The sequence below is a fragment of the Passer montanus genome, unplaced genomic scaffold, assembly GCF_014805655.1.
Source record: "Passer montanus isolate IOZ18808 unplaced genomic scaffold, ASM1480565v1 scaffold11, whole genome shotgun sequence".
Lineage (NCBI taxonomy): Eukaryota > Metazoa > Chordata > Aves > Passeriformes > Passeridae > Passer > Passer montanus.
In genome coordinates, this window is record NW_024357613.1 from 10,741,926 (window position 1) to 10,763,920 (window position 21,995).

A 21,995-nucleotide genomic window follows, 5' to 3' on the forward strand; every position below is an offset into this window, starting at 1 on the left:
GTGGTGCTTGCATTTGGAGAGAAGCAAGAATCTGTGGTGCCTCAGGACCCCTTGCTATAAGCCCCTGCCACAGACAGAATCAGCTTACAGTGAACTGACAGCAGGCTGTGTGTGAATGTGGTGGGAGGGAATACATCCTGCAGATCAGAGATGGGACCTTGGCCAGTGGTGACTGGAATAGGCAGCTGTGAGAAGCAGCACTGTGGGATCAGCACATCTTCATGCCTGAGCTTCCTGGACCAGGAGTGCCCTCCCTCCTGGGAAGCAGAGACCCAAGGAACACAGTGCTGGGGCAGGAGCTGATCACAACCAAAGAGGGTGAAAAGTCTGGTCCTGGTGGTTATTCAGTAAACCCCAGTATCCAAATCCAGTATGGGGCATTTATTCTGTCTTGTGTGTGACAGCAGGATTCTGCACCTGGGATGGGGTGACCCTGGATGTAGGTGTAGACTCAGGAAAGAGGCTGGAAAGCAGATCCTTGTAGGTCCCTTCCAACTCAGGATATCTTTTGATTCTAAATTAGAAGTGCCAGCTAGTACAAAGTTCTTCTAGTATTAGATCAAAATACACATTTTATAGCATGGCAGGTTTTGATATTCATGTCAGGGACTCACACATTTGAAAAACAGAAGATATATGTGGGAACTAATAGTAATCTTCTTATAACACACAGTAGCATTTCCTTGTACAAATACTTCACAATTCTGACATCACAACAAAGCTAACAGTATAGGGTCAAAACCACTTCAAAGTGCACGTGCTTTCTGCAGTCTCACCAAACCCATCACAAATTTGATGTGAACAGTGAGCTGGACAACAGGCTGCAGCCAAAGCAATACAGGTATGGGCATAACGAAATGCAAAGATGAGACACCAGAATTTTAGCTTTAGCCTAAACCACTAACCTGGTATGGTGTACTCACTGTCTAGAAAGATCTTGGCTTATTAAAAAAGTCACTTCACTTGAGCTTTTTTACATTTTACCACAGACAAACATTACTGTTATTACTGGTACTCTCTCCATCCAGAGCAGGTTACCTTTCACAGGAACCAAACAGCCATCCCTGAAACTTTATCCATCTTTCCTAGCAAAGCCAATTCGGCTCCTGAAACGCCTCAACTGATTTCATAGATTCTTCTAAGAAATCCTTAAGACTGTTCCTCAGCATCCTTTATTACTGCAGCTTCCCTTCATAAAGACAAATTGCTAAAGATTATTCTGCATCTGGTTTTAGAGTGAATACAATGAGAGGAAAGCCTTAATGGGAATAGCTATGTGCTGCTGGACTGACATCTAAGACAAGTGTCCAGAGTTAAGACAACTGTTGTATGTACACCTTCAGCTGCCAACAGACTTTGCCTCAAAATTCAATGCCCAATACCCCACGATTTCACTATCATGCACATCTCCATGAACCCCACTCCCTGAATTTAAACTCTGGAAAATTTTTGAATACTCACATCCATTAAATAGAATCCTGTAGAAATATGTGTTGGATAGAAGTAGATCTATCCTTCAGTAGCAAGTTGGAGTAAGAATCTTGAAGGGCCACCGGCTACACTCTTCCAGTAAAAGGTCTTGGACATGAAATGGTCTTTCTCCTTTGTAATATTCCACTCAAGAATAACCCCATGTTTCCAGAAAAAAGACTGAACTTGTAGGTCCTGTTTCTTAAATGGCTTAAGGGTTTTATGTGGTTTGTAAAGCTCTCCAATTTCCAGTCACATTCACTAAGAAATAAGCAGTACGTACTCAGAGCAGTAATTACAGCACAGCAGCAGCTGACAACTTCCATGTTTATTGGCCAGAACATCAACATAGCTACTCACTTATACAAACTAAGAGAAGTAAATTTTAATGCTGCTTCACAGCATGTGTAGCTGTCAAGCCATTAACCAACAGTTCTAGAAACATTTTGATTTACCTGAGGTTTCACAAAGTAGACTGTAGAATTACATACAGTACATTTGGCATATATGTATCAAAATTTTTGCTGGAGAAATAAATTACAAACAATGGTACAAAACCACTCCAAGCCAACCTTTGTTCAACAAGAACATGTGTGTGTTTCAGAGTTTTATTTTTTTTTGTATTGCTCTTACAGTAAGCAAACTATTCAGTTTATACAAAATAAACCTGTAGTTTTATATACTTAAAAAAATCATCTTTGGCTAAACAAAGCTCTTTCTATTTTTATACATATATTTATATATATACAAACATCAGATATTTTACATGACCACATAGGAACCTGTACACATAGATACAATAGAGAGAACATGAACCAAGTTTCACACTTTACAAAAAAGGAATCCAAGTCAAATTCAAAACAATCAAACCCTTCACCTATACAGGCATGAAAATAAGTAAACACAGATAAGGAATCAACAACTTTGTAATAATATACTGCCTGCCTTTTTTGACACAGAGAGGAAGCACTTAAGTGGAAAGAAGTGACTTCCCTCAGTGCCTTCAGTACTGTGCACATGTTAATCTATAAGCATATGGATAAAAAAGAGTCTGATTTTTCCACACACATGAACACTTCTCTGCAAACTGACTATTCTGAAAACAGTTTTAGTCGATTTAAATCTCCAACAATTAACAATTGTCACAAACATTTGTTAAGAACAAGCACAGGTTGGTGCACTGATCCCCCACTGAAATTACCAGGTACTGACAGCAAAGCATGGAAGGTGGGATTTGATAATTGAAAGCAAACATTTCAGAAACAAGCACAAAAGATGGAAGACTGCCAGAACTGACATCATCACCCACTCAAGTTGTTCCTTGTAACAGTTCCAGAGCACTGCCTAAAACAAGGACAATGCACTGTTTGGCAGCACGACAATCCATTCCATAGGTCACATGTACAATTCTCCAAAGGGGTCAATGACAACATCACTGACAAATTATCTGATGGTTTATTAGAAAGAGAAGTCTGTCCCATTAGTTGGAGAAGGAACAAAAAACATGCTGACATTGAAGAAATGGTCACTGGACTCTGAAAAAGAGCCAATTCAATCCAAGTTGAAAGGCAATGCACTTAGGTGAGAGCTATTAAATGAAGTCTAACTGTACTAGCAGATGCTCTGACTGAATAAAGACTACAGTAATTCCAATCCTCTGTATAAAATAAGACCTCAAAAATTAATGAATTGATTAAACAAAACCCCTTGCAACTTCCAGGGATGTTTCTCAGAGAGAAGCAAAGACAAAACCTTTTTATAAATTTGGGACAAACAGCAGTATGTACGAGATGTGTGCATAAATATATACACACACACTCTTCAGCTATGTTCTAGTAAAACTGGAAACAGTTATAACAGATTTTTTAAAATAGAACATAATGAATTTCTAATGCACTAAACAATTTGTAAAGATAGATGCAATTGCTGTCAAAACATGCCAAGTTGACAAGCTTTTAAAAACTGCTTGTTTTTATTGAAAAGTTTTGCTTCTGGTTAGAAACTACGAAGTCACATTTTATGACACTGTTAAGGTCTGTTTCTAAATTTATTTTTAAAAGAAAATCACTTCTCATTTAATTTTTTTAACAAAACAGAACGTTTATTATGTTGAAGACCTAAACAAAATACCTTTTCCAGATGTAATTTGGAAGAGAAAAAGATAATGGATAATGGCCTTTGCAGAGGAGCTTTCATGTAAAGTAAATTTACACCACCCTGCACTGACTGTTCTGAAAACGGATTCTGTTAGATTTACATCTCTAGTAAGTAAACAATTGTCACAAATGGTTGTTAAGAACAAGCTGCAAAATCCACCTCTTCCTGAGCAACAGAATTCAATTACTAGATAAGCAACTTTTGGAACCATCGCTATCATTGCCCTGCCTTATTTTAAAAGAAGAAGACCTCACTTCTTAAAGTATGTTCCACAGTCACCAAGATGACCTACCATCATTTTCCAGGATTATCTACCAACTGGATTCCAAAGCACTCTTACTTTTTAAGATCACAGTTTGACAACAGCACACGCAGAACTTCCAACAAGTGAAGCAAGAGCCATCACTCCCACTCTTGCCCCTGTCTCCACCCACAGAACACCTTTAACTAACAGGAGATAACCCCCTTGAAATTATACTGCCCCATGTGCAGTGTCAAAGCCCTTTCTTTCCTAACCACTTGGTTTGTGAAGTTCCCTCTGCGTTACTCTGTTAAAGGAGTTCAGAGGAAACTCAGACACGTAAATACTGACAGGGAACTGGATTTACCAAACTCAGTATTCTGACTTGGATACCTCCCCATAATCCCACCATATGAATGCAGTGGCTCCAGTCCATCCCTGCAGGTAACAGCTGAGCCCTGTAACCATGAAGCAACTTGGTTTGAGTCTACTTGCACTTGGATTTCTTGAACAGTTTCACTAACTGCTTGAATCTTTCTGAAACCTAAGAGAGGACAAAAAAAAAAGAAAGACATATCATTAAGGTCCCTGCCTTCCCTATCTACCAAGACAGATTGATCTGACATCAAGTTTTTTTTTAAGACCATCACTATTTGCTTCCAAGAAATTTTAGTAGGAGAATTTTAGTAGCATCATTAACAAATTAACTGGATTGAGGAAGTCTTCCTATGCCTTTCACATTTGATTAACCTTCCAGGTTAATCAAAGACAGCTAGAGCCAACACAGGTTTAACACAGGTTTCCCTACAACAAGGAAGAAAAAATGAAGGCTTCAAAGCCAATTAGCCTTGCAATTTGCCACACATAACCATGAGTGAGATGCAAATGTAAAGACAAAAGCTTACTTTGTACTCCACAAAAACCACCATTTACTGGTTATTTCCTACCCTCTTGTACAATTGTGGTTTTTTTTTTGCTCATCATGGAATAATCTGCCTGACAGGGATTTTACATAACTGGTCTGTAGATCAGAAAAGGCCTTTTTGCTGAACATAGCTACAGCTGAAGTAGTGAGCTCATTCAGCTCTAAGCTACTACTTTTTATTGCTGTATACATATTGCTATAGTATATTGATGATCCACCAAACTAACTGGGAAGAGAGGCATGAATGCACAGGTAACATTATTTTATCTAACCAGCCATCCCAACAGCTTCTAAACCCCACAAAAACTCTACAACCATACAACACAATATCCTAAAAGCCAAATTCCAATCACACAGGATTTCCTAATGGAGTCAAATGTGTTTCTCCCTTTCTAGATTTGCAGGATACATATTAAGAGAGCAATTCAACTCAAGTTAAAGTTAGATGCAAACCTCTGGGAATATTCTACATTAATTTGGTATCTGCATCCTTTGAAACTTCTACATTAAAAGGTGAAAGGAAAAATAGAATTGCCTTTGGTAAAAATGTCCTTTCTGCACAATCATGATACTTTTTCTCAGCTCTAAATTTAATCTTTTTCTCATTTATTAGAGGTGTCCAAAGGCTTCAGGCCTCTCAAAACTGTCTTTCTTTATCTAAGTGCTAATACAACAACAGAACAATCCTGTTGTACCTGGACTATGAGTGGAGCAGTTCCAATGTACCAACCAAACAGGTACTTAGGAATCCCCATAATACCCCTATGTGTATTTTTAAGAAGTAACCACTGGCAGAATCTAAAATTCTTTTTTTCAGGAATCTCTCAAAAAGACATGAAAGAAAACTACAGATTTGCAGAAGATCTCTGAAGATTTTTGTTCAACTGTACTTGTAAATGTAGGAATACTGCTGGTAGTATATACAAGAATGATCATCACCTACCTGATTTGGGCTTTTGTTCAGCCTAGTGGCCAAGGAAACAAAGGTTTTGCTTGATGGTCCTTTTCTCTGACATTCCAGTAGAATTTCTCGGTCATCATTCCTACAGCAAAAATGCATTTTTAAAACATTAATACATATAGTTGTGTACAGGTACACAAACAAAAGAATCCATACAGGTATATATAAAATTCAGAGTATTTCCAAACTACAGAACATGAGTTCAAACAGCAGCAACAAATGCGTGGAAGATCTTTTCCTCTACCAGCACAGAGTAACAGTCAGTATGAACAAGTGGTAGTGGAGATTATGTTCCCCTACTAGGAACACTTGGATTGTTAGAATAGCCCCAAACCAAAGCCAAAGTGTTTTAAACTTCTATTTAAACTTGAATTGAGAGGAACTCAAACTCAACAGAGGTCAGCAGTTCCAGCCTCAGTCTGCATGGCTGAACAGCAGCTTTCACCTAAGGGTCCACTGATGTTTGCTTCTCCAAGTGGCTTAATGTAACAAACACACTCAGAGCACATCTACTGCTCACATGAGAATAAAAAAAACAGGAGTCTATTCTGAAGTGCACCACCAATTTCCTGCTGGTCCCATCAATGAATTTAGGCAAAACGTGTATAGATAGCAATTTTATTTGGCTGAAACCTATCATACGTCAACAAATTATATTTATTTTCTTCAATTTCAAAGAAAAATGTAATAACTAGTTATTTAAATACATGTATTAAAAAGATATATAAACAAAAGTTCAAAAATAAATAAAAACTACGAAAATGAAAACCTGGTTATATTCATACAGAAAACTAAGTCTCTTTCTACCCTATTGATTTGCACATTAAAAAAATCACATTAGCTTTTGTTGTCTTTTTTTCTTTTAAAATGCTACCTAGAAACCTACTATAACCTGAACTATAGTTTAGAAAAGTCTGTCCTGAAAATTTTAGAAGCCCCTTTATAAAGTGTTCATTGTATCAAGTTATAGCAAGAACAGCAAAACCTCCCAACTACAGTTTCCTAAAAACAAGAATACACCACAATAATTTTGCATGTATTATTGACACATACAGCCATCTCATTTGTCACCCACATCCTGCAAATCAGAATATATTGAGTTGAATGGTTGACTGGTACATTTATACATATTGAGCAGCTCAATCTGTATAAACCAGAAAACTGCTCGCTCTCATGCCTTCCCTCACAGGGGGAAATCTTCAGCTGTTCTTCACAGTCACCAATGCCTTGTAGGAACATCAAGGACCTTCATCCCCTACCAAGCCTGGCTGGAATTTTTGGACAGAAAAAATAAACTGGGCAGGGGAAAATAATAAGAACATAGAGTGGATTACAGTAAGTCTTGTTACCTCAGCACATAAGCTTTCAAAAGAGAAGTCAAAAGGAGTCCTGCTTTGGGAGATGTGGATAAGAGAAGGACATCAATCTCCTACAGCAATCCTGCACTGATAAAAGGAGGCTCCCATTCCCCTTTTTAGAGAAGGGTATAGAGCTATCAAGTAACTTTGGTCATTAGCTAAATATCCTTTTCTTCCCTCTTTTCAGTGTTTCATAGTTTTAAAAACGCCTAAAGTAATCAAGAAGATAAAATCAGAAATTACCTTGTCCAGGAAACGACTACTTCTCCCTTCTTTTTAATGATGTTTTTGGCATAGAGGCTAGGTGATGATGGAGATGAAGCCAAGGGAGAAGAGTCTTTATTCTGCTGGTCATTCTTCTTACTGGAACATTGTTTGGGTGATGAATTTCTATCTTCAGTCCTGCCATTACCTTCATCACTCCCCTCACCTGCTGATTCAGTACCTTTTCGTTGCCTTTTGGAATTGGAACTCTCTTTGACAGTCTCTTTTTTCCTTTTTTTGTTAGTTTTATCATCTATACTTATCTGACACCCTCCACTAGTCTTTGAACTGGGTTTTGTTTCAAGATCACATTCACCTGCTACAGACTCATTAGAAAGCTCTTCTGTTAGGTCTACAGACGCATCAAAGCACTCTTCCAGTTCTTCCTTTTTATCACTGACTTCTGAGTTTCCTGTTGAAGTTTCCTGAGTCCCGCTATCTGCTCTGGATTCCATTGTGTGACATGAAGTTCCACCAACAATACCATCTGTTATGCATGACTTCATACTACACCCAGCAGGAAAAGAATCTTGAGATCTAACAAGTGTTTCATTTATGTTTTCAGATACTTGCAATTTCTGTGCCTCAGATTGCTCAGAGCCTTTATCTGGGCTTTCAGTGTCATGGCTCTCTTTATCTGAAGATTTTCTACAGGTTACAAGTGAGCCAGTAGTTTCTTCCTTTCCAATACTACTGTGTGACTCCTGCAGAGGCTGAGCTAAGGTAGGATTCTGGTCTCCTTCAGTGCTGACATGAGGCAAGTGATCCATCTTAACCAGATCTGGTTTGACAGTTTCTTTCACGGTGGCACTCTGGCTGTCCTTTTCTTTTCCCCCAGTTCTCATTTCTCCTTTTCCACTCTTGGCTGAGGATGCCTGTGCCTCCTTCACTGGAGCCATCTGATCAGGTGCTGGTGAGGGAGATGGCATTGCCCTCCGAATTTTTACAATGAAATGATCATTGGACTTCTCCATGATTACTGCTTGCATCGGTAGGCTGGGGCGACACTGGAAGCCGGGAGCAACAGGCCGACTTGCCCACGATGATGAACAACTCGATTTACTGCTTGAGTTATCAGACTCTAAAGCCAAATGAATGTCTTGTTCAGTGGCATCCTCCTCTCCAAGAAGTGCATCTTCGCTGTAATGTGCACTAACAACACCCTCTGGAGCTGAGCTAGAATTATTCTCAGGTTTTAGGAAGCTGAGGTGAGCATCTGATTTCAAAGGTGATGGAATTGTTAAGGAAACAGCCAAATCTTCAAGGAGGATAGAAGAAATACACGATTTATTCTTCTGTAAATTGCATTCATCTTCTTTGCACGAAGCTGAGTTTGTGGAAACCTCAAACATACAGCTCTCATCCAGCACATCTGGATCAACAGGCATCTGAGGCCTAGATGCTAATGAGGGAGCTCTTACAGGTGAAACAATAGTCCAGCTAATATCCTCATCCAGTTTACAATCCAGGCATGCCTCCTTTGGAATGATGTCTTGCTCCAGTTCAGCAGTATTATCCCTGAATTTATGACTGTCAAAAAACTGTTTTTCTGGGGTCCTGAATTCACAGTCATTTCTGTTGATATTGCCACCATTTTTTTCCAAGAGATCAGAACCTTGCAATAAGCTTTTGAAAATCTCACCCATTTGAGCATCACTTACCAGATTAAATGTAAGACTGGATGCTTGTTGTTCTGTGAGAAGCTCATAACTAAGATCAGACTTGTTAGCATCTCTGGACAGCTGGAGACCTTCCTTCTCATATTTAAAACTCTTCAGTGGAGTAAGAGTGTTTTGTACATTATTTTCTTTAGAGAGGTGAACTTTTGTTTGGGAATTTCTTGTGTTATCAATGGAATTAAGACATTTGGTAAAGGCAGTTTTTGGTGCACCTGTCTTATTTTTCTCATGGTGACAGTTAGATTGTTCATAATCCACAGTTTGTTTTGAAATATATTCTTCAGGCTTTTGAGAACCTTCTTTGAGGGACTTTTTTCTAGATCTGTCCACATCATTTTTATGACTGATCTCATGGTTTTGCTTTCCAGCTCTTTCAAACTTCCCTTCCTCACCCTCATTTTCTACATGACATAGCTTTATTATGATTCTCCTTATCTTTTCAAATAAGTAATCAAGCTGTTCATCTACAAATTTCCACAACTGTTTTTTCATATCTGATACTTGCTGGTCAAAAAGACGGTCCACAATTGCGTTCTTTTTAACTTGTTTAAGTTTAGACTCTATAATATCACAGATATTCAATTTTAACGTATCACCTAATGCACACATCTTGGAAAAGTTCAAATATCTTATTAATGCTGTAAAATTTATGATCCCAGATTCTATAATTCTGTGAAAATGCTGAACTGGGAAGTGTACTTTGAACTTCATATAACTTTTCCTCATCTGTTTTCGTACAGCTCTGAGCATCTGCATGATTTCTTGTATATTTGAAGGTTCAACAATAACATGAACTATTTTTTCAAGACAAGCAATGCTCACTGTTTTGTTTTTCTTCATATTCTTTGAAGATCTGAAGGTCTGATTTTTATGCCTCTCTCTGTTCTTTTGTGCACTTACTTGCACAGAAACAAATTTTCCATTATCTTCATTGCAGTGCACAGTTTTGCTGTTTTGATTCTGCGGGCTGCTGGTCAAACTTCGTGTCTCAGGAGAAGCTTTTGGTCTTGACTTTTTTGTATTTTCAGAGCCTCTCTCTGGTTTAGATCTTTCTTTATCTTCATCACTACTTACGATTTCACCTTCTTCTATTTCATCTGAAGAGATACTCAGCCGAGACTCCATCTCTAAGTGTTCATCAGACATGTTAACTGGCTTTTGATTTTCTTTGTTTACTTCCTTTGACAAGTTCTTTGAGGGAGAGATGACAACAGTACTTTCAGGCATTAAATCTATAAAAAGAAAACAGTTTGCTAATCACCACAAGGAATGCAATTTTAAACAGGTATTTTCAGAAAAATGTGCAAGATTCTTTTCTGTAAACTGATTATTTAGAACTGTTTGAACTCAGGAAGCTTGAGCTATAACGAGTTTGTGTGGTTTACTTCAGCAGCTGCTGGTTTAATATACTTCTTTATGCTTTAAAGGGAAATCAAGCTTTATTTTGAGCAAATTTTGAACTTTAAGGGGCCTCAACATTTCACCAAACATATGTGAACTATCTTACAAATACATCAATTGGAAAGACAAAAATATAGCAGTTTTCATCAGTTCCAAATTTCTTTCCATTTACTTTAACAAGCTTTCTGATTATTGTACCAGCTAAATTATTACTCTCACATCATTATGAACTAACATTTACACACAATAGTTGGCTTTTCTTTTAAAAACTTCAAAACTAAAACAAATTGAGAACAAATGACTCAATGTTTTAACAATCCTGTACAGAGTTATGCTCTGAAACATTACAAACCAAATTTCAATGCCACTTTTCTAGTAAGAAATCTAAACTTCCAATAATTTTTTTTCTGACGGCAGCTGGTCATTACAAGGAAGACTTAAATTCACAAATACGGGAAAGAATATGATCCTACATAACTTCCACAATTTCAAAGAAAACCTACAGAGATCTATGTAAAACTAGCCACAATCAAGAAACATGTATGTATTTTTTTCAGTAAGTTAATACAAAACTCTTATTTCAACCAGTTTTCTGTCAATAGTGACCAACTCCAGTTTTAGAGCACTAATATTCAAATGGCTAGAATCCTGCCTGAAACATTAAATACTGCCACCACTAACAAAAAGGACCTCTGGGACATACACAGCTTAAGAAAACACAATTTGTATTTTTCAGAAAGCAGTTAGAGGTAATTTCTGCTTTCCCTTTTTTGAGAGGATCTTCTAAGTTTTATGTAGAAAATAAATAAGAATATATGCATATAAATACCTTTGTTGTAAGTCTTCACAAGGCCTTTACAGGGACTTTCCATCTTCAGTGCTTTAGCCAAGGGACGTACTGGACTGTTCAGTGGGCTGATAGCCTTTGGGATATACCTCAGGTGATTGAGATCAATGCTCAGTATTGAGCTGTCATCATCTACAGGCACCGGGTTAGTTTCTCTCTCTTTAGTTACAGGACACATCTCACCACTGAGAGACGATGCTGTTGCAGTACTGTTATCAGTTAGGTCTGGCCCCAGATCACAAGTATTCTGGTCAACTAGTGGTTCATCCTTATCACTTATCCTAGTTCTGTCCAGTGAATGAGATGAACTCGTATTAATTTCACAGATACTCTTTTCCTCAGTGGAATAGCCAACGTTTTCTGCAGCCAGGTGATCATCATCCCTAACTACTTCCATTAAAGAGTCTGGTTTTGTTTCACTGCTATCATCAGCAATATCAGAGGACTCCAGGTCACCAGAACTTCTGGCTTCTGAGTCATCTAAGACACCATTTTGAGAACCACTTTGATCTGCAGAGCTTTCTGTGTCAGCAGCCAGCCATATTTTATCTTCCTCTTTCTTCTCTGCTGTTGACTCTAGAAGGTCTCCCTTACTTGCACTTGCAGGTTCAGGTCCTGCCACTTCTGCTGCTGGTACATAATCATCCTGCATCTCACCCTCTGTCACAGGCAGCTCTTCACACTCTGCCACACTCCCTGTCACCTCCAGGGGCAAACACTCAGGGTGGTTCAGACCTGCCATTGCTGCTGTTTTTACTGAGGCTTTTAATTCAGCTGGATCACAAGTCTCTGCTGCTTCTGAAGGCGTTTCAGCCTCCATCTCATCAGGAACCAGCACCTTTGCTGCTTCTGGCAAGGCTTGGGGCTGTACCTGACCCCCTTCTTCTTCTGCTAAGGTTTCTGAGCTTGGTTCATCAGCTGTGACTGCAGGCAACACTTCAGCCTGTGCTGGATCTGCTGCTGCTACTTTCAAGGCTCCATTTCCAGAACTGACAGAAACAGGCAGTGCTGGTTCCATGCTGCTCTGAGCTGCAGTGTCCAGAACCTGCACTGCTGAATGACAGTGCCCTGTGGAACCACAGTCTACAGGGTGGGCAGAATCCAAGAGTTCTGCTTGCAGTGTGAGCTCTGTACCTCCCTCCTCAGGGGCCTTTTGGGAAGGTGCTTTAAGTCTATCCATTGCAGAGGGACATTGCTTCTTATTAGGAGAAAGAGTTAAATTTAGCTTTTCCATAAAGCTAAGTTTTAAGTCTTTGCTTTTTGGCCCAGTGTGATTACCTTTAGTTTTGGGTACCTTATCTTTTAAGGTGTCTGCTACTCTGGATGTTTCTTCCAGCTTACAAGATTTGTTTCTCTCACTTTTTGTAACATGTGTACCTTTCTTGGAGTCTTTTACAGATTGGTGATAAAATTCTTTTGCAACTTTTTTTTCATTTCTAAAATGTCTATTTTCATCCTGATCCTCTCTTTCCCTTTTCCTTTTTTCTTCTGTTCTGTGTCTTTCTGATTTGGAATGTGCTGTTTCCCATTCATGTCTACTGCTACTTTCCTTCAAGCGTGCATATTTATGCTCCCTGCTGTTGGAATTAGAAGGTGAAGTCCTTCCTTCTCGAGAGCTATGATCATCTGTTCCCCTGTCTCTCTTGCAGTCAATGTGTTTTACTTTTCTAGACTCTTCTGCACGACATTTATGTGATTCATGAAGACTCTTTGAATGTTCATTCTTGGAGTGTGGACTGCTTCCCCTGCTAGGCCTCCTTGCTTGTTCTTGCAGCTTCTCATTCGATTTATTTTTTTGGCCAGCATGTTTTTCACCTTTGTCATGTGTTTTAATGTCCTTTTTTAAAACATTTTGTAATCTCTCATCAGCATACAATTCACCTCTTGTTTGAAATCTGTCTTTGCCAGCTGTTTGTTTCTCCCAGGAAGAAACACCCCTTTCTACTCTTCTTTCCACACTTGGACTGCATTTGAGTTTCATGCTCTGACCTTTTTGTTGCAATTCATTTTTACTAGCCTTCTCTGAGGGGGTTTTCAGCTTCTGCTGAGGATCCAAATTCCCCTCCTCACAGTCCCCATCATTTCCAGTGCTCTGATGTACTTCTCTTTTGTATTTGCTGACATTTCCCCTGCTGTGCTGTTCATTACTTTTGCTTTCCTTTCTTTCCTTTCTGCTATCCTTGTTGGAGGTATGGTCATAGCTCGGGGCACACGTGTGAGTACCATCACTGCAGAGCTCTTCAGGAGGGTACCTTGGCAAAAGTGGAGGGTTCCTTTTCTCAGAGCCACACTTCCCACTGTCTGTGCTGTGAGAGGAGTAACTGTGGTACGCATCTTTTGAAGAGTCATTCTTCATCTTATGCTCCACCTTCGTGTTGTCACCAAAATCAGAAGGTCTGAATTTGGAATCTTTTGTTTTAGTTGATCCTGGAAGGTATGTTCTGGTGAAAGCACTTCGATGGTTGGGAAATTCCGACAGCCTGTTTATAAAAACAACAACAAAAAAAGTTATTTTTAATTTTATTTAAACATAACTATAGCTGAACTACAATGAATCCATGTTTCTGAAAAAATCGTTAACACTTTCAAGCTCAAAAAAAAGGGTAATATAAAAAGACATTAAATAATTTCCATCAGCACAGAACAAAAGAATGTAACTGATATACATCTTTTCCAAAATAAATTAATCTAAAGAAAAATCAAGATTTAAGAAAAAAATACTGTATTGAACCTAGTTAGCAATTTCAAGAATTCAAATTAGTATTTCATTGTCTGGCAATAAAAAGAGTTCTGCTCCAGGGACAAAAAAAAAAAACAAACAACAAACCAAAAAAACCCCAAAACCACAAAAACCCCCCAGCACTAGTGATTTAAAATAATAATTTAAAAACCATCAATAAGCAATAATAAACTACCAAATAAACTAAATTTAGGTGTTGTTGCAAGCTCCAGAAAACAAAAAGTACATCATGATAACCCAGCGTCATCAAAGCCACATGCTACTGCTGAGAAGTCATCATATTAAAAATAGTTTAAAAAAACAAATTAGAAAGGGTATACATGTGTGATTAATGTAAGTGTATCCAAGCTGTGTTTGTTTTGATTTTATAGTTGAGGGGTTTTTTTGAGATAAACAAACAATTCCTCGAGAGATACTAACTTTGAAATAATCTTTACACATGGATGTATTGCTTAAGAAAAGCTAATTTACTACAAAACACACAGCAGACAAGGCATGTTTCTAAGATCCCAAGGTACCAAATTCCCCACAATTTTCCACGATGGATGCCTCCAAAATACCTAGATCAAATACCTTGTTCACAAACTTTAACCACCATCAGACGATATAGGAGATTGTAAAGTATATAAAGTAGTAAAATATTTAAAATAAAAAAGTGTTTTTCAAAGAATTTAACTTAAAATTCAGAATACTGCACTCAAAGGTGTGACAATGACAGCTGTTGTGTGCAACCTGATGAGCTGAAAGAATTATACATGTCAAACCTCTTGATCTCCATCAGATTGTGCCTGATAATTCTCTGTATTTAGCAAAGAAACCTGCATAGTTTATATGCACACAGCCTTTAGCACAGGAACCTCAAGGGAACCTTCTTTATAACGTGTTTCGTTGCAGGAAAATATCAAATGGTCAAAACAAAAGAGAAACAAACCAACAATGTGTGACCCAAATGACAAGGAGGTAACCTTCTGACAAGTTGGCATCCTAAATCCCAAACCCCTGCTCTGGTTTCACATGGCTCAGAAACCTTACTGTCAGCTACTCTCCCATCCATACTTCACTCTTTTCAACTCCTTCCAGTAACATTAGTGCTACACAGAAATAACCAAGAATTCTCTAGTTGTTATCCCCCAGCACTGCAAACAGGGATTTCATATCTTGCCAGGAAAACATTATATAATCTATTCCTTCTCAGTTGCTGTCTGAGAAGTTCCATGCAATTCATGTCTGAGGCCATAAAACAGACACAATTCAGCTTCAAAACTAGTAAGATAATGCTTACAAACATGCAAGATGGTTAGAAAACCCACAAGGAATAGTGGGTTACAAACAAACAAAAATTCATGCAAATGGTCACCACCTGGACTCCTTCTTGGTTTCTTAAGTAGAAACCTGAGACCTCATCAGGCAAAGCAGATCTGTATTTCCTCTGATTGTACTGGTTCTAAACTACCCAATATTTACTAAGTAATGATTTTTTCATTAATTTTTCTTGAAATACACACAAAAATTTCTAACATATAAACATGATCAGACCACGAGCATGTTCTCAGTTTTACTGCCTATTTGTACCTTTGATGCAGATGACTGATTTCTTCATCCTTACGGTTAATTTCCACTCTTGCTGTTTTGATAAGAGCTGAAATATTCTTTTTGAGAGCCTGGTTTTCATTCTGTAGAATGATGTTCTATTTTAAATATATATAAAACAGACAGCAAGAGAGAGAGGGAGAGAAAAAACCCAAGAATTAGCTTGGATATCCAACCATGTAATGAAAAACAGTTCAACACAACCACTAGGAAAATGTCCCATCATTGGTAAAGTGACAGTAAAACATTATATAAACTATTTTAAAGAAATCAGAATTACTGAGATCCAAAAAAGTTTGGGGTTTTTTTCTGCTAACATTACTCACATTTATGCTTCTATTCGTGCTTCAAGCATTTCAAGCATACAATTTAGTAAAACTGAAATATGCCATGAAACAAGTGAGCTAAAAAATGATAATCCACCTCTTAGCTTCATTCTTTTACTCATTTATTTCTTTCTGGGTCACTGCATCAAATGAGAGGTGTAGCTCTCAAAGACTTTCAGAGAAAAAGGGTAACTGTATTTCTTTTAAGGTATCAAAACCAACTCTGGGCACTTTATCATTCTAACATTTCTAGGTATGATATTCTAGAACCTGTCAACCCTAGAAATAGTCCCTTCTCTTGGTAATTGTCCTCAGCAAAGCCTGCTGAGAAGAAAGGCAGAGAAGTTTTGCAGAAAACAATACAGAAGTGTCACAGGGCAGCAGCTGCTCACCACTGCACACCTTGGAACCTTTGGGAGTTCTGTGCAATATGCAGTGAAGCACACTGCAGAATTGCCACAAGTAACCCAGCTCTACAGAATGGCACAGCCAGGGAACACAGCTGAAGCTGAAGAGCAGTTCAGACTTATCAGAATGGCACTGTGCTCAAAGCAACACAGACATCTGCTTCCAGTTCTAAGGACAGCTCAGGTGTCTTTACAGCCCTGTCCCTACTGCATTAAAAAAACAAGAGTACTGGATACCTTTCTGATAACTATTCATCTGAGACGTTTACTTTCTAATCAGGAAGACAGAAGATAACCTTCTTTTAACCAAATCAAGATAACCAAAGATAACTTTTAACCAAATAAAGTCTTACTGGACACAACATTGTAGAACATTATTTTACCTACTGATCTTGTCAGTAGGCTATCCCCACCAACCATCTTAGGCAGACCAAGCTCCTAACATCCACAGGGATGCTTTACAAACCATCCATGCAATGGACCAAGTCTTGAAAGCATGTGAAATTGCTTTCTCAAAGCAATATTCAATTTATTTTGCATGATCTTGACTGTATTTCCCTTTGAACTACAGTACCTGGGCCTGTATTTCTTTAAATTTCTTCATCAATTCTTTAATTTGCTGCTGACATTTTCCATATTCTGCCTGCAACTGTCAAAGAGAGGAGAGTTCACAGCACAGAAGTGGACTTAATTATACAGAAGAGTTACTTCTCTAGATCTATGCTTAGTTAACACACTAATGCATATTACAAACCTCTCTTTTTTCCCCCAAAGGAACATACGAAAGCCATATTGAAACAAAAGGCTTCAATATGCTCCAATTGGTATGCAGGTCTCTAAAACACCACAAACACTCAGATAAGAGGATATCTCTGTGTGCTTGCCTCACAGTAATAGGTTAACAGGAAGCCCTATTATTATGAAATTAAAGACACAACCACCAAGGAGCAGGAGTTCTGAGAGCCAAATAGATGGGGACTCTCTTGACAGATCTCATGTAAGACAAAACAGGTAAGGAAAAACACAACAAAAAGTTACTACAACAAACTTGGACTGCAAAAATAGACTGCAAAGGACACGATCATGCTGTGACCACAAAGTTAAGTAAAATAACTTTGGCATGAGCTCTTCTTTAGAGGTAGACAGTGACAAAGTTTTCACAAGAAAGAGGAGAAGTTCCATTCCAACAAACAGTCAACAACTTTCAAACTTGCAAAGTGATATTTTCATCACTCAGCAGAGTCCTGGAGGTTTCATGCTTACTTAGTCTGTAACACCTGTGGATGCCTGTCCCTTTCATGCCATTTAAATGTGTCTTACAGGCCAGGATTGGTGATGCTACTTAAGTGAGTGTTGTCTTGATTTGCTAGAAGCAGTTACCCACTGCATGGCCACCTTCAGTCTCAAGGACAGAATTTAGCAACACCTAAGATAGGTCATGGATTTATCTGCTTTACTCTGGTAAAACCTGTTGGGAGAAATGTCAAGACTGGCTTTGTATCAGATGTATGACCAGATCCTTGACTACAGGGAAACCACAATACATTTTCCCATAACACAGCTGATAAATGAACTGCATGCAAATGATGAGAAATGGGGACAGGTCATATCACAGAGTGACAGATTCACTTGTTCAGATAACTTGTTGTTCTAAGAGTTTATTAGCACACTCTTGGTTTTACTTATTTAAAAAGAGCCTGTTTTTTCCTACAATGTGAGCATGCTGACAACATTTCTGTACTCTACTTTTCACATAAGGAAATTAGGAACAAACCCCCCCCCCAAAACATCAGAAAGTTGGTTTTTTTTCATATTAATTCATACCTCGTCATAGGACGCTTTCTTTGCAGTCCCTTCTTCAATTAATATCTCATCAAATAAATTTAAGCTGCTTCTAGATGGTGTAGTATTTGGAGCAAAATTGTCTATATAAAGAAAAGCAATTGCATGAGGAAAAAGGTATTTTTGTAACCGTGTTGCATTGTGTACACTGTTCTATACTGTCTGTGCATTTTGCTTTTACTTCTTGTACTTACAAGGTAACAACACACAAAGTAATTATTACATGCTCATGTCATACCACTTTGCAATAAGGCACAGAGAATTCTTGAAATAGCCATCTGTAAGTGAAATGAAAGTGAAACCAAAAAAAACCCCAAACAATCAAAACCAACTAAAAAGCCAACACCCAAACACTCAAATTATTTCATTACAGTGCTTTTTCCTCAAATCAGCCCGGGTGCCCTGTTCACCAAATACACTTAACTGACAGGACCTGGCTTATGACACCCCTGAAATACAGATGCATTTGCAGACAAATAAATGAAGTCAGCTATCAAAGCTGTGCTTCCATCCTGTGGACAACACCATAAAAAGTATTATTAACACAATGCAAGAGGATGTAGAAATAATATCTTATCTGCACAGAGCAAAGACCTTACCAGCGCTGTCTTCAAATTTAAAAAAACAGTGTCACTCTAAACTGGACTATATAAAATGTTTTCACTGCATTGTTATTACTCCTTGTGTCTTCAATGTTCACTAAACACTGCATCTCCACATAAGAAATATGAACTTAAGAAATACAAAATGCAAAATGAAAAAAAGATATATAGATGCTTTATGTCCATAGGATATAGGACAGTTCTTCATAAAAATTCAATGGTCTTACAGCAGTGATATCAGGAGAGAAATAATTGCTTAAATACTAGAAACAGCATTTCATTACATGGTACTCTAAGGCTCACATAAAAGAACATGCGCTGGATCCATTTATTTCTCACTTTCAAAGAAGTTAAAAGTGGAAATCAATGTACATTAGCACGTTGTAGGCACACAGTTTGTGGTAACTGGGATGGGGCTGTGACTGAGCCTCATCCCCAGTGGGTGCAGCTGTGAAAAGCAGGTGAGCAGCACTGACCTGGATGGAGTGCCCAGGGGCACTGAGCAACCACCAAAGGGAACAGAGGGCACACAGGTGCAGTGCATGAACAAGCAGGGGTATAAAAGGTTGGGCTAAGAACCAGCAGGGCAGATGCTTGAAGCTTTCTGAAGTGACATGGTGTCACTCTGTATGGGCAGATGCTTGAAGCTTTCTGAAGTGACACGATGTTGCTCTGTACAGGCAGATGCTTGAAGCCTTCTGCTGAGGTATGGTGCTACTCTGTATTGGCAAAAGCTAAGGGCTTTCTGAAATTGAATGGTGATACTTTGTGTATCCTGGCTGTCTGGACTTCAGCATGTGCTGTGGAATATGCTGCAACAGCATGTCAAATTATTTGGACAGTAACAAAAGGTTTAAAGGATATCCTGATTTTACTGTATCACATTGAAAGTATGTTTTGGCTCTCTCACTGGGGACTGAGTGATCAGTGACTGTTAGATCTCATCCTGAAGCTTACAGAAACACAAAATAAAGGTGTTTTTTTCCAAGGCAAAATGTCCTACTATCAAGACACAGGTAAAATAGCTAGCATTTTCTGCACCCCTTTACATGCTTAAGTATCTTCCAATAGCCAATATCAGAGGAAAACTGTCTTTCATTCATTCAGCTAATAGATTTAAGAATTCTCTGCTGCATTTATACAGCCTAATATGTATTGAATTTAAACAAGTTGCTTGCTGAGGCATAAGTTGCACCAGCTAAATGTAAACTTAAAACTAAATATTGTTTTACTTGAAATCAGCCTAGGAAGCAGAGACTCTGTAATGTTCCAAGCCAAGCAGTGAGACTCAATTAACCTACCAGAAACCGACAAACTGCTGTCCAAGCCATCATAAATGTCCACGGAGCTCTCGTCTCCTTCCCTGAAGGGGGAATCTTCAGCTAAAGCAATGACAAGAAAACAAAAGGCCAAAGTAATCATTTAGTAAACTGCAAACTGTAGCTTTCCCATAAAGTAAGTGCAGCTGTGATCCTATACCAGCAGAAAATAGTAGAAGTAATAGTAGACACCAGTAAAAGGGGAATTTTGTCCAGGAAACTTACTGCTACTCTGGAGAAAAGATCAGTCACCAGGGAGCAAAGACAGTCTTGTAAGAGCAGTTTGTAAATACTACAAGAACTGTGCATAAAGCAAACTATATAGCAAATAGATTTTAAAATTATAAATTAAATAAACTTGATCTAACTTTGAAACTGTCCTCTAGAATACACTAAATACAAAGCTTATATAACTCAAAAACAAAAATAAAAGATTTGGTATGATAAAACCACTACTATTAAAAGAAAAATTTCTTGCTAAAGACAAAGTATTGTAGCAGTCTGTATCATAATACCAACAATTTGCTTTAGTATTGCTATCTACTAACACACTAACTGGTTCTGTAAATGTATTTTAATCTTAATCTCCTCAGTCTCTCTTCATGTCTTTTTGCAATACCTCTTATCACTCTTGTCTCCTCTATGTGAACTTCTCCATTTCTACAACAAATATTATTTCTATAAAGAAAAACATCAATATCCACAGTCCTTCTGAGGCTGGGAATCTCCCAAATACCTGTTAAATCAACCAACTGTGGAGCTGGAAATAAAGAGCACCTTGATTATGGGCACTGTGGCAGTTGACAGCACATTGGCTCTTACAAACAGCAAACAAAGGAGCAGTGCCCCTAACTGTTCAAAGCTTCATTGAGATATAGCTGAAGGTTAAATTAAACACTGTGAAAGAGAGGGAGGAGACCAGTTCCAGACCCCTTCAAAACAATCCAGAAATCCAAAGTACACAGGTATGGTTTCAAATACAATCTAAGTAATGGGATAGAGCTTGCATGATATTGTGGCACGACCATTAATTACATTTGCAGCCCATTACTATTTGTCACAACTTCAGATTTGTTTTCCAAGTTATTTCTGGACCTTTATTTGCATAAGACTGCTCTCATTAATTCCCCACAAGCCAGCAAGGAATCTAACACTTCTTACCACTGTAGCGGATATCAAACAGTCCCAGTCCATCCTCATCCGCTGCCATGATACAAACTCCCTATGGCTCCCCCATCTACGAGTGAAATAGCAGAGCAAGGGGAAACAATTAACTGACAATTTCAGAACAGCAACATAAAGCAGCATCATCTTGAAGTACATACATGACACCTGAGCTACCTTGTGCTTCAATAGAATTCAGCACTAGAATAAGAAAATGCTTGGACTGAGGCAACAAAATCAGCTTTGAAGAACCGTAACTATCTGTTACTGGAGTAAGCATCCTGAAGATGTTTAACTGTCACTTACTGATCCTACAAAGAAATTTTGGTACGAAAATCAGCACTGCATTCTACGAACAGGCAATCCGAACGTGCAGCTTACCCAGTTAACCTGATACGATAATTCTGACTTCCTCCCTACTGGCCATTTAAAAGCAAATGCCCGTTGTCTGAAGGCACACCAGCCCTGGGCTGGCAGGGGGAAGGCACGGGCACCCAGCAGCCCCCAGCCCGTCGGGGGCAGCGGCTGCTCCGCACTCCCTCCCTGCACACGCGGGAAGGGGCTCCCGCCCGCCCCAACGCCTGCCGCGGCGGAAAGCGCGGCAGCCCTGGGGGGTCAGAGCCGGAGCGTGCCCGGCGGGGCGGGCAGGGCAGGGCAGAGCAGGCCGTGCCGTGCCGTGCCGTGCGGTGCGGTGGGTGCGGC

At 38.8% G+C, this 21,995-nt stretch overlaps 1 protein-coding gene across 2 annotated transcripts in view; it reads right to left on the reverse strand.

The window, feature by feature from the left end:
• Positions 1–1,761: 1,761 nt before the first annotated feature.
• Positions 1,762–21,995, reverse strand: part of CASP8AP2 (caspase 8 associated protein 2) — a 20,816-nt gene continuing 582 nt past the window's right edge. The window contains exons 2-10 of one of the 2 annotated variants that reach the window (XM_039726820.1): positions 21,291–21,366; positions 20,112–20,192; positions 18,191–18,291; positions 16,941–17,015; positions 15,616–15,731; positions 11,286–13,783; positions 7,356–10,287; positions 5,737–5,836; positions 1,762–3,005 (exon numbers count right to left, since the gene is read on the reverse strand). In XM_039726820.1, coding sequence (XP_039582754.1) covers positions 2,772–3,005; positions 5,737–5,836; positions 7,356–10,287; positions 11,286–13,783; positions 15,616–15,731; positions 16,941–17,015; positions 18,191–18,291; positions 20,112–20,192; positions 21,291–21,339 — 6,186 coding nt within the window. In that variant the 5' untranslated portion in view covers positions 21,340–21,366 and the 3' untranslated portion in view covers positions 1,762–2,771. Of the gene's footprint in view, positions 4,413–5,736; positions 5,837–7,355; positions 10,288–11,285; positions 13,784–15,615; positions 15,732–16,940; positions 17,016–18,190; positions 18,292–20,111; positions 20,193–21,290; positions 21,367–21,995 lie in introns of both variants that reach the window. The other variant, XM_039726829.1, reaches the window with a different exon arrangement.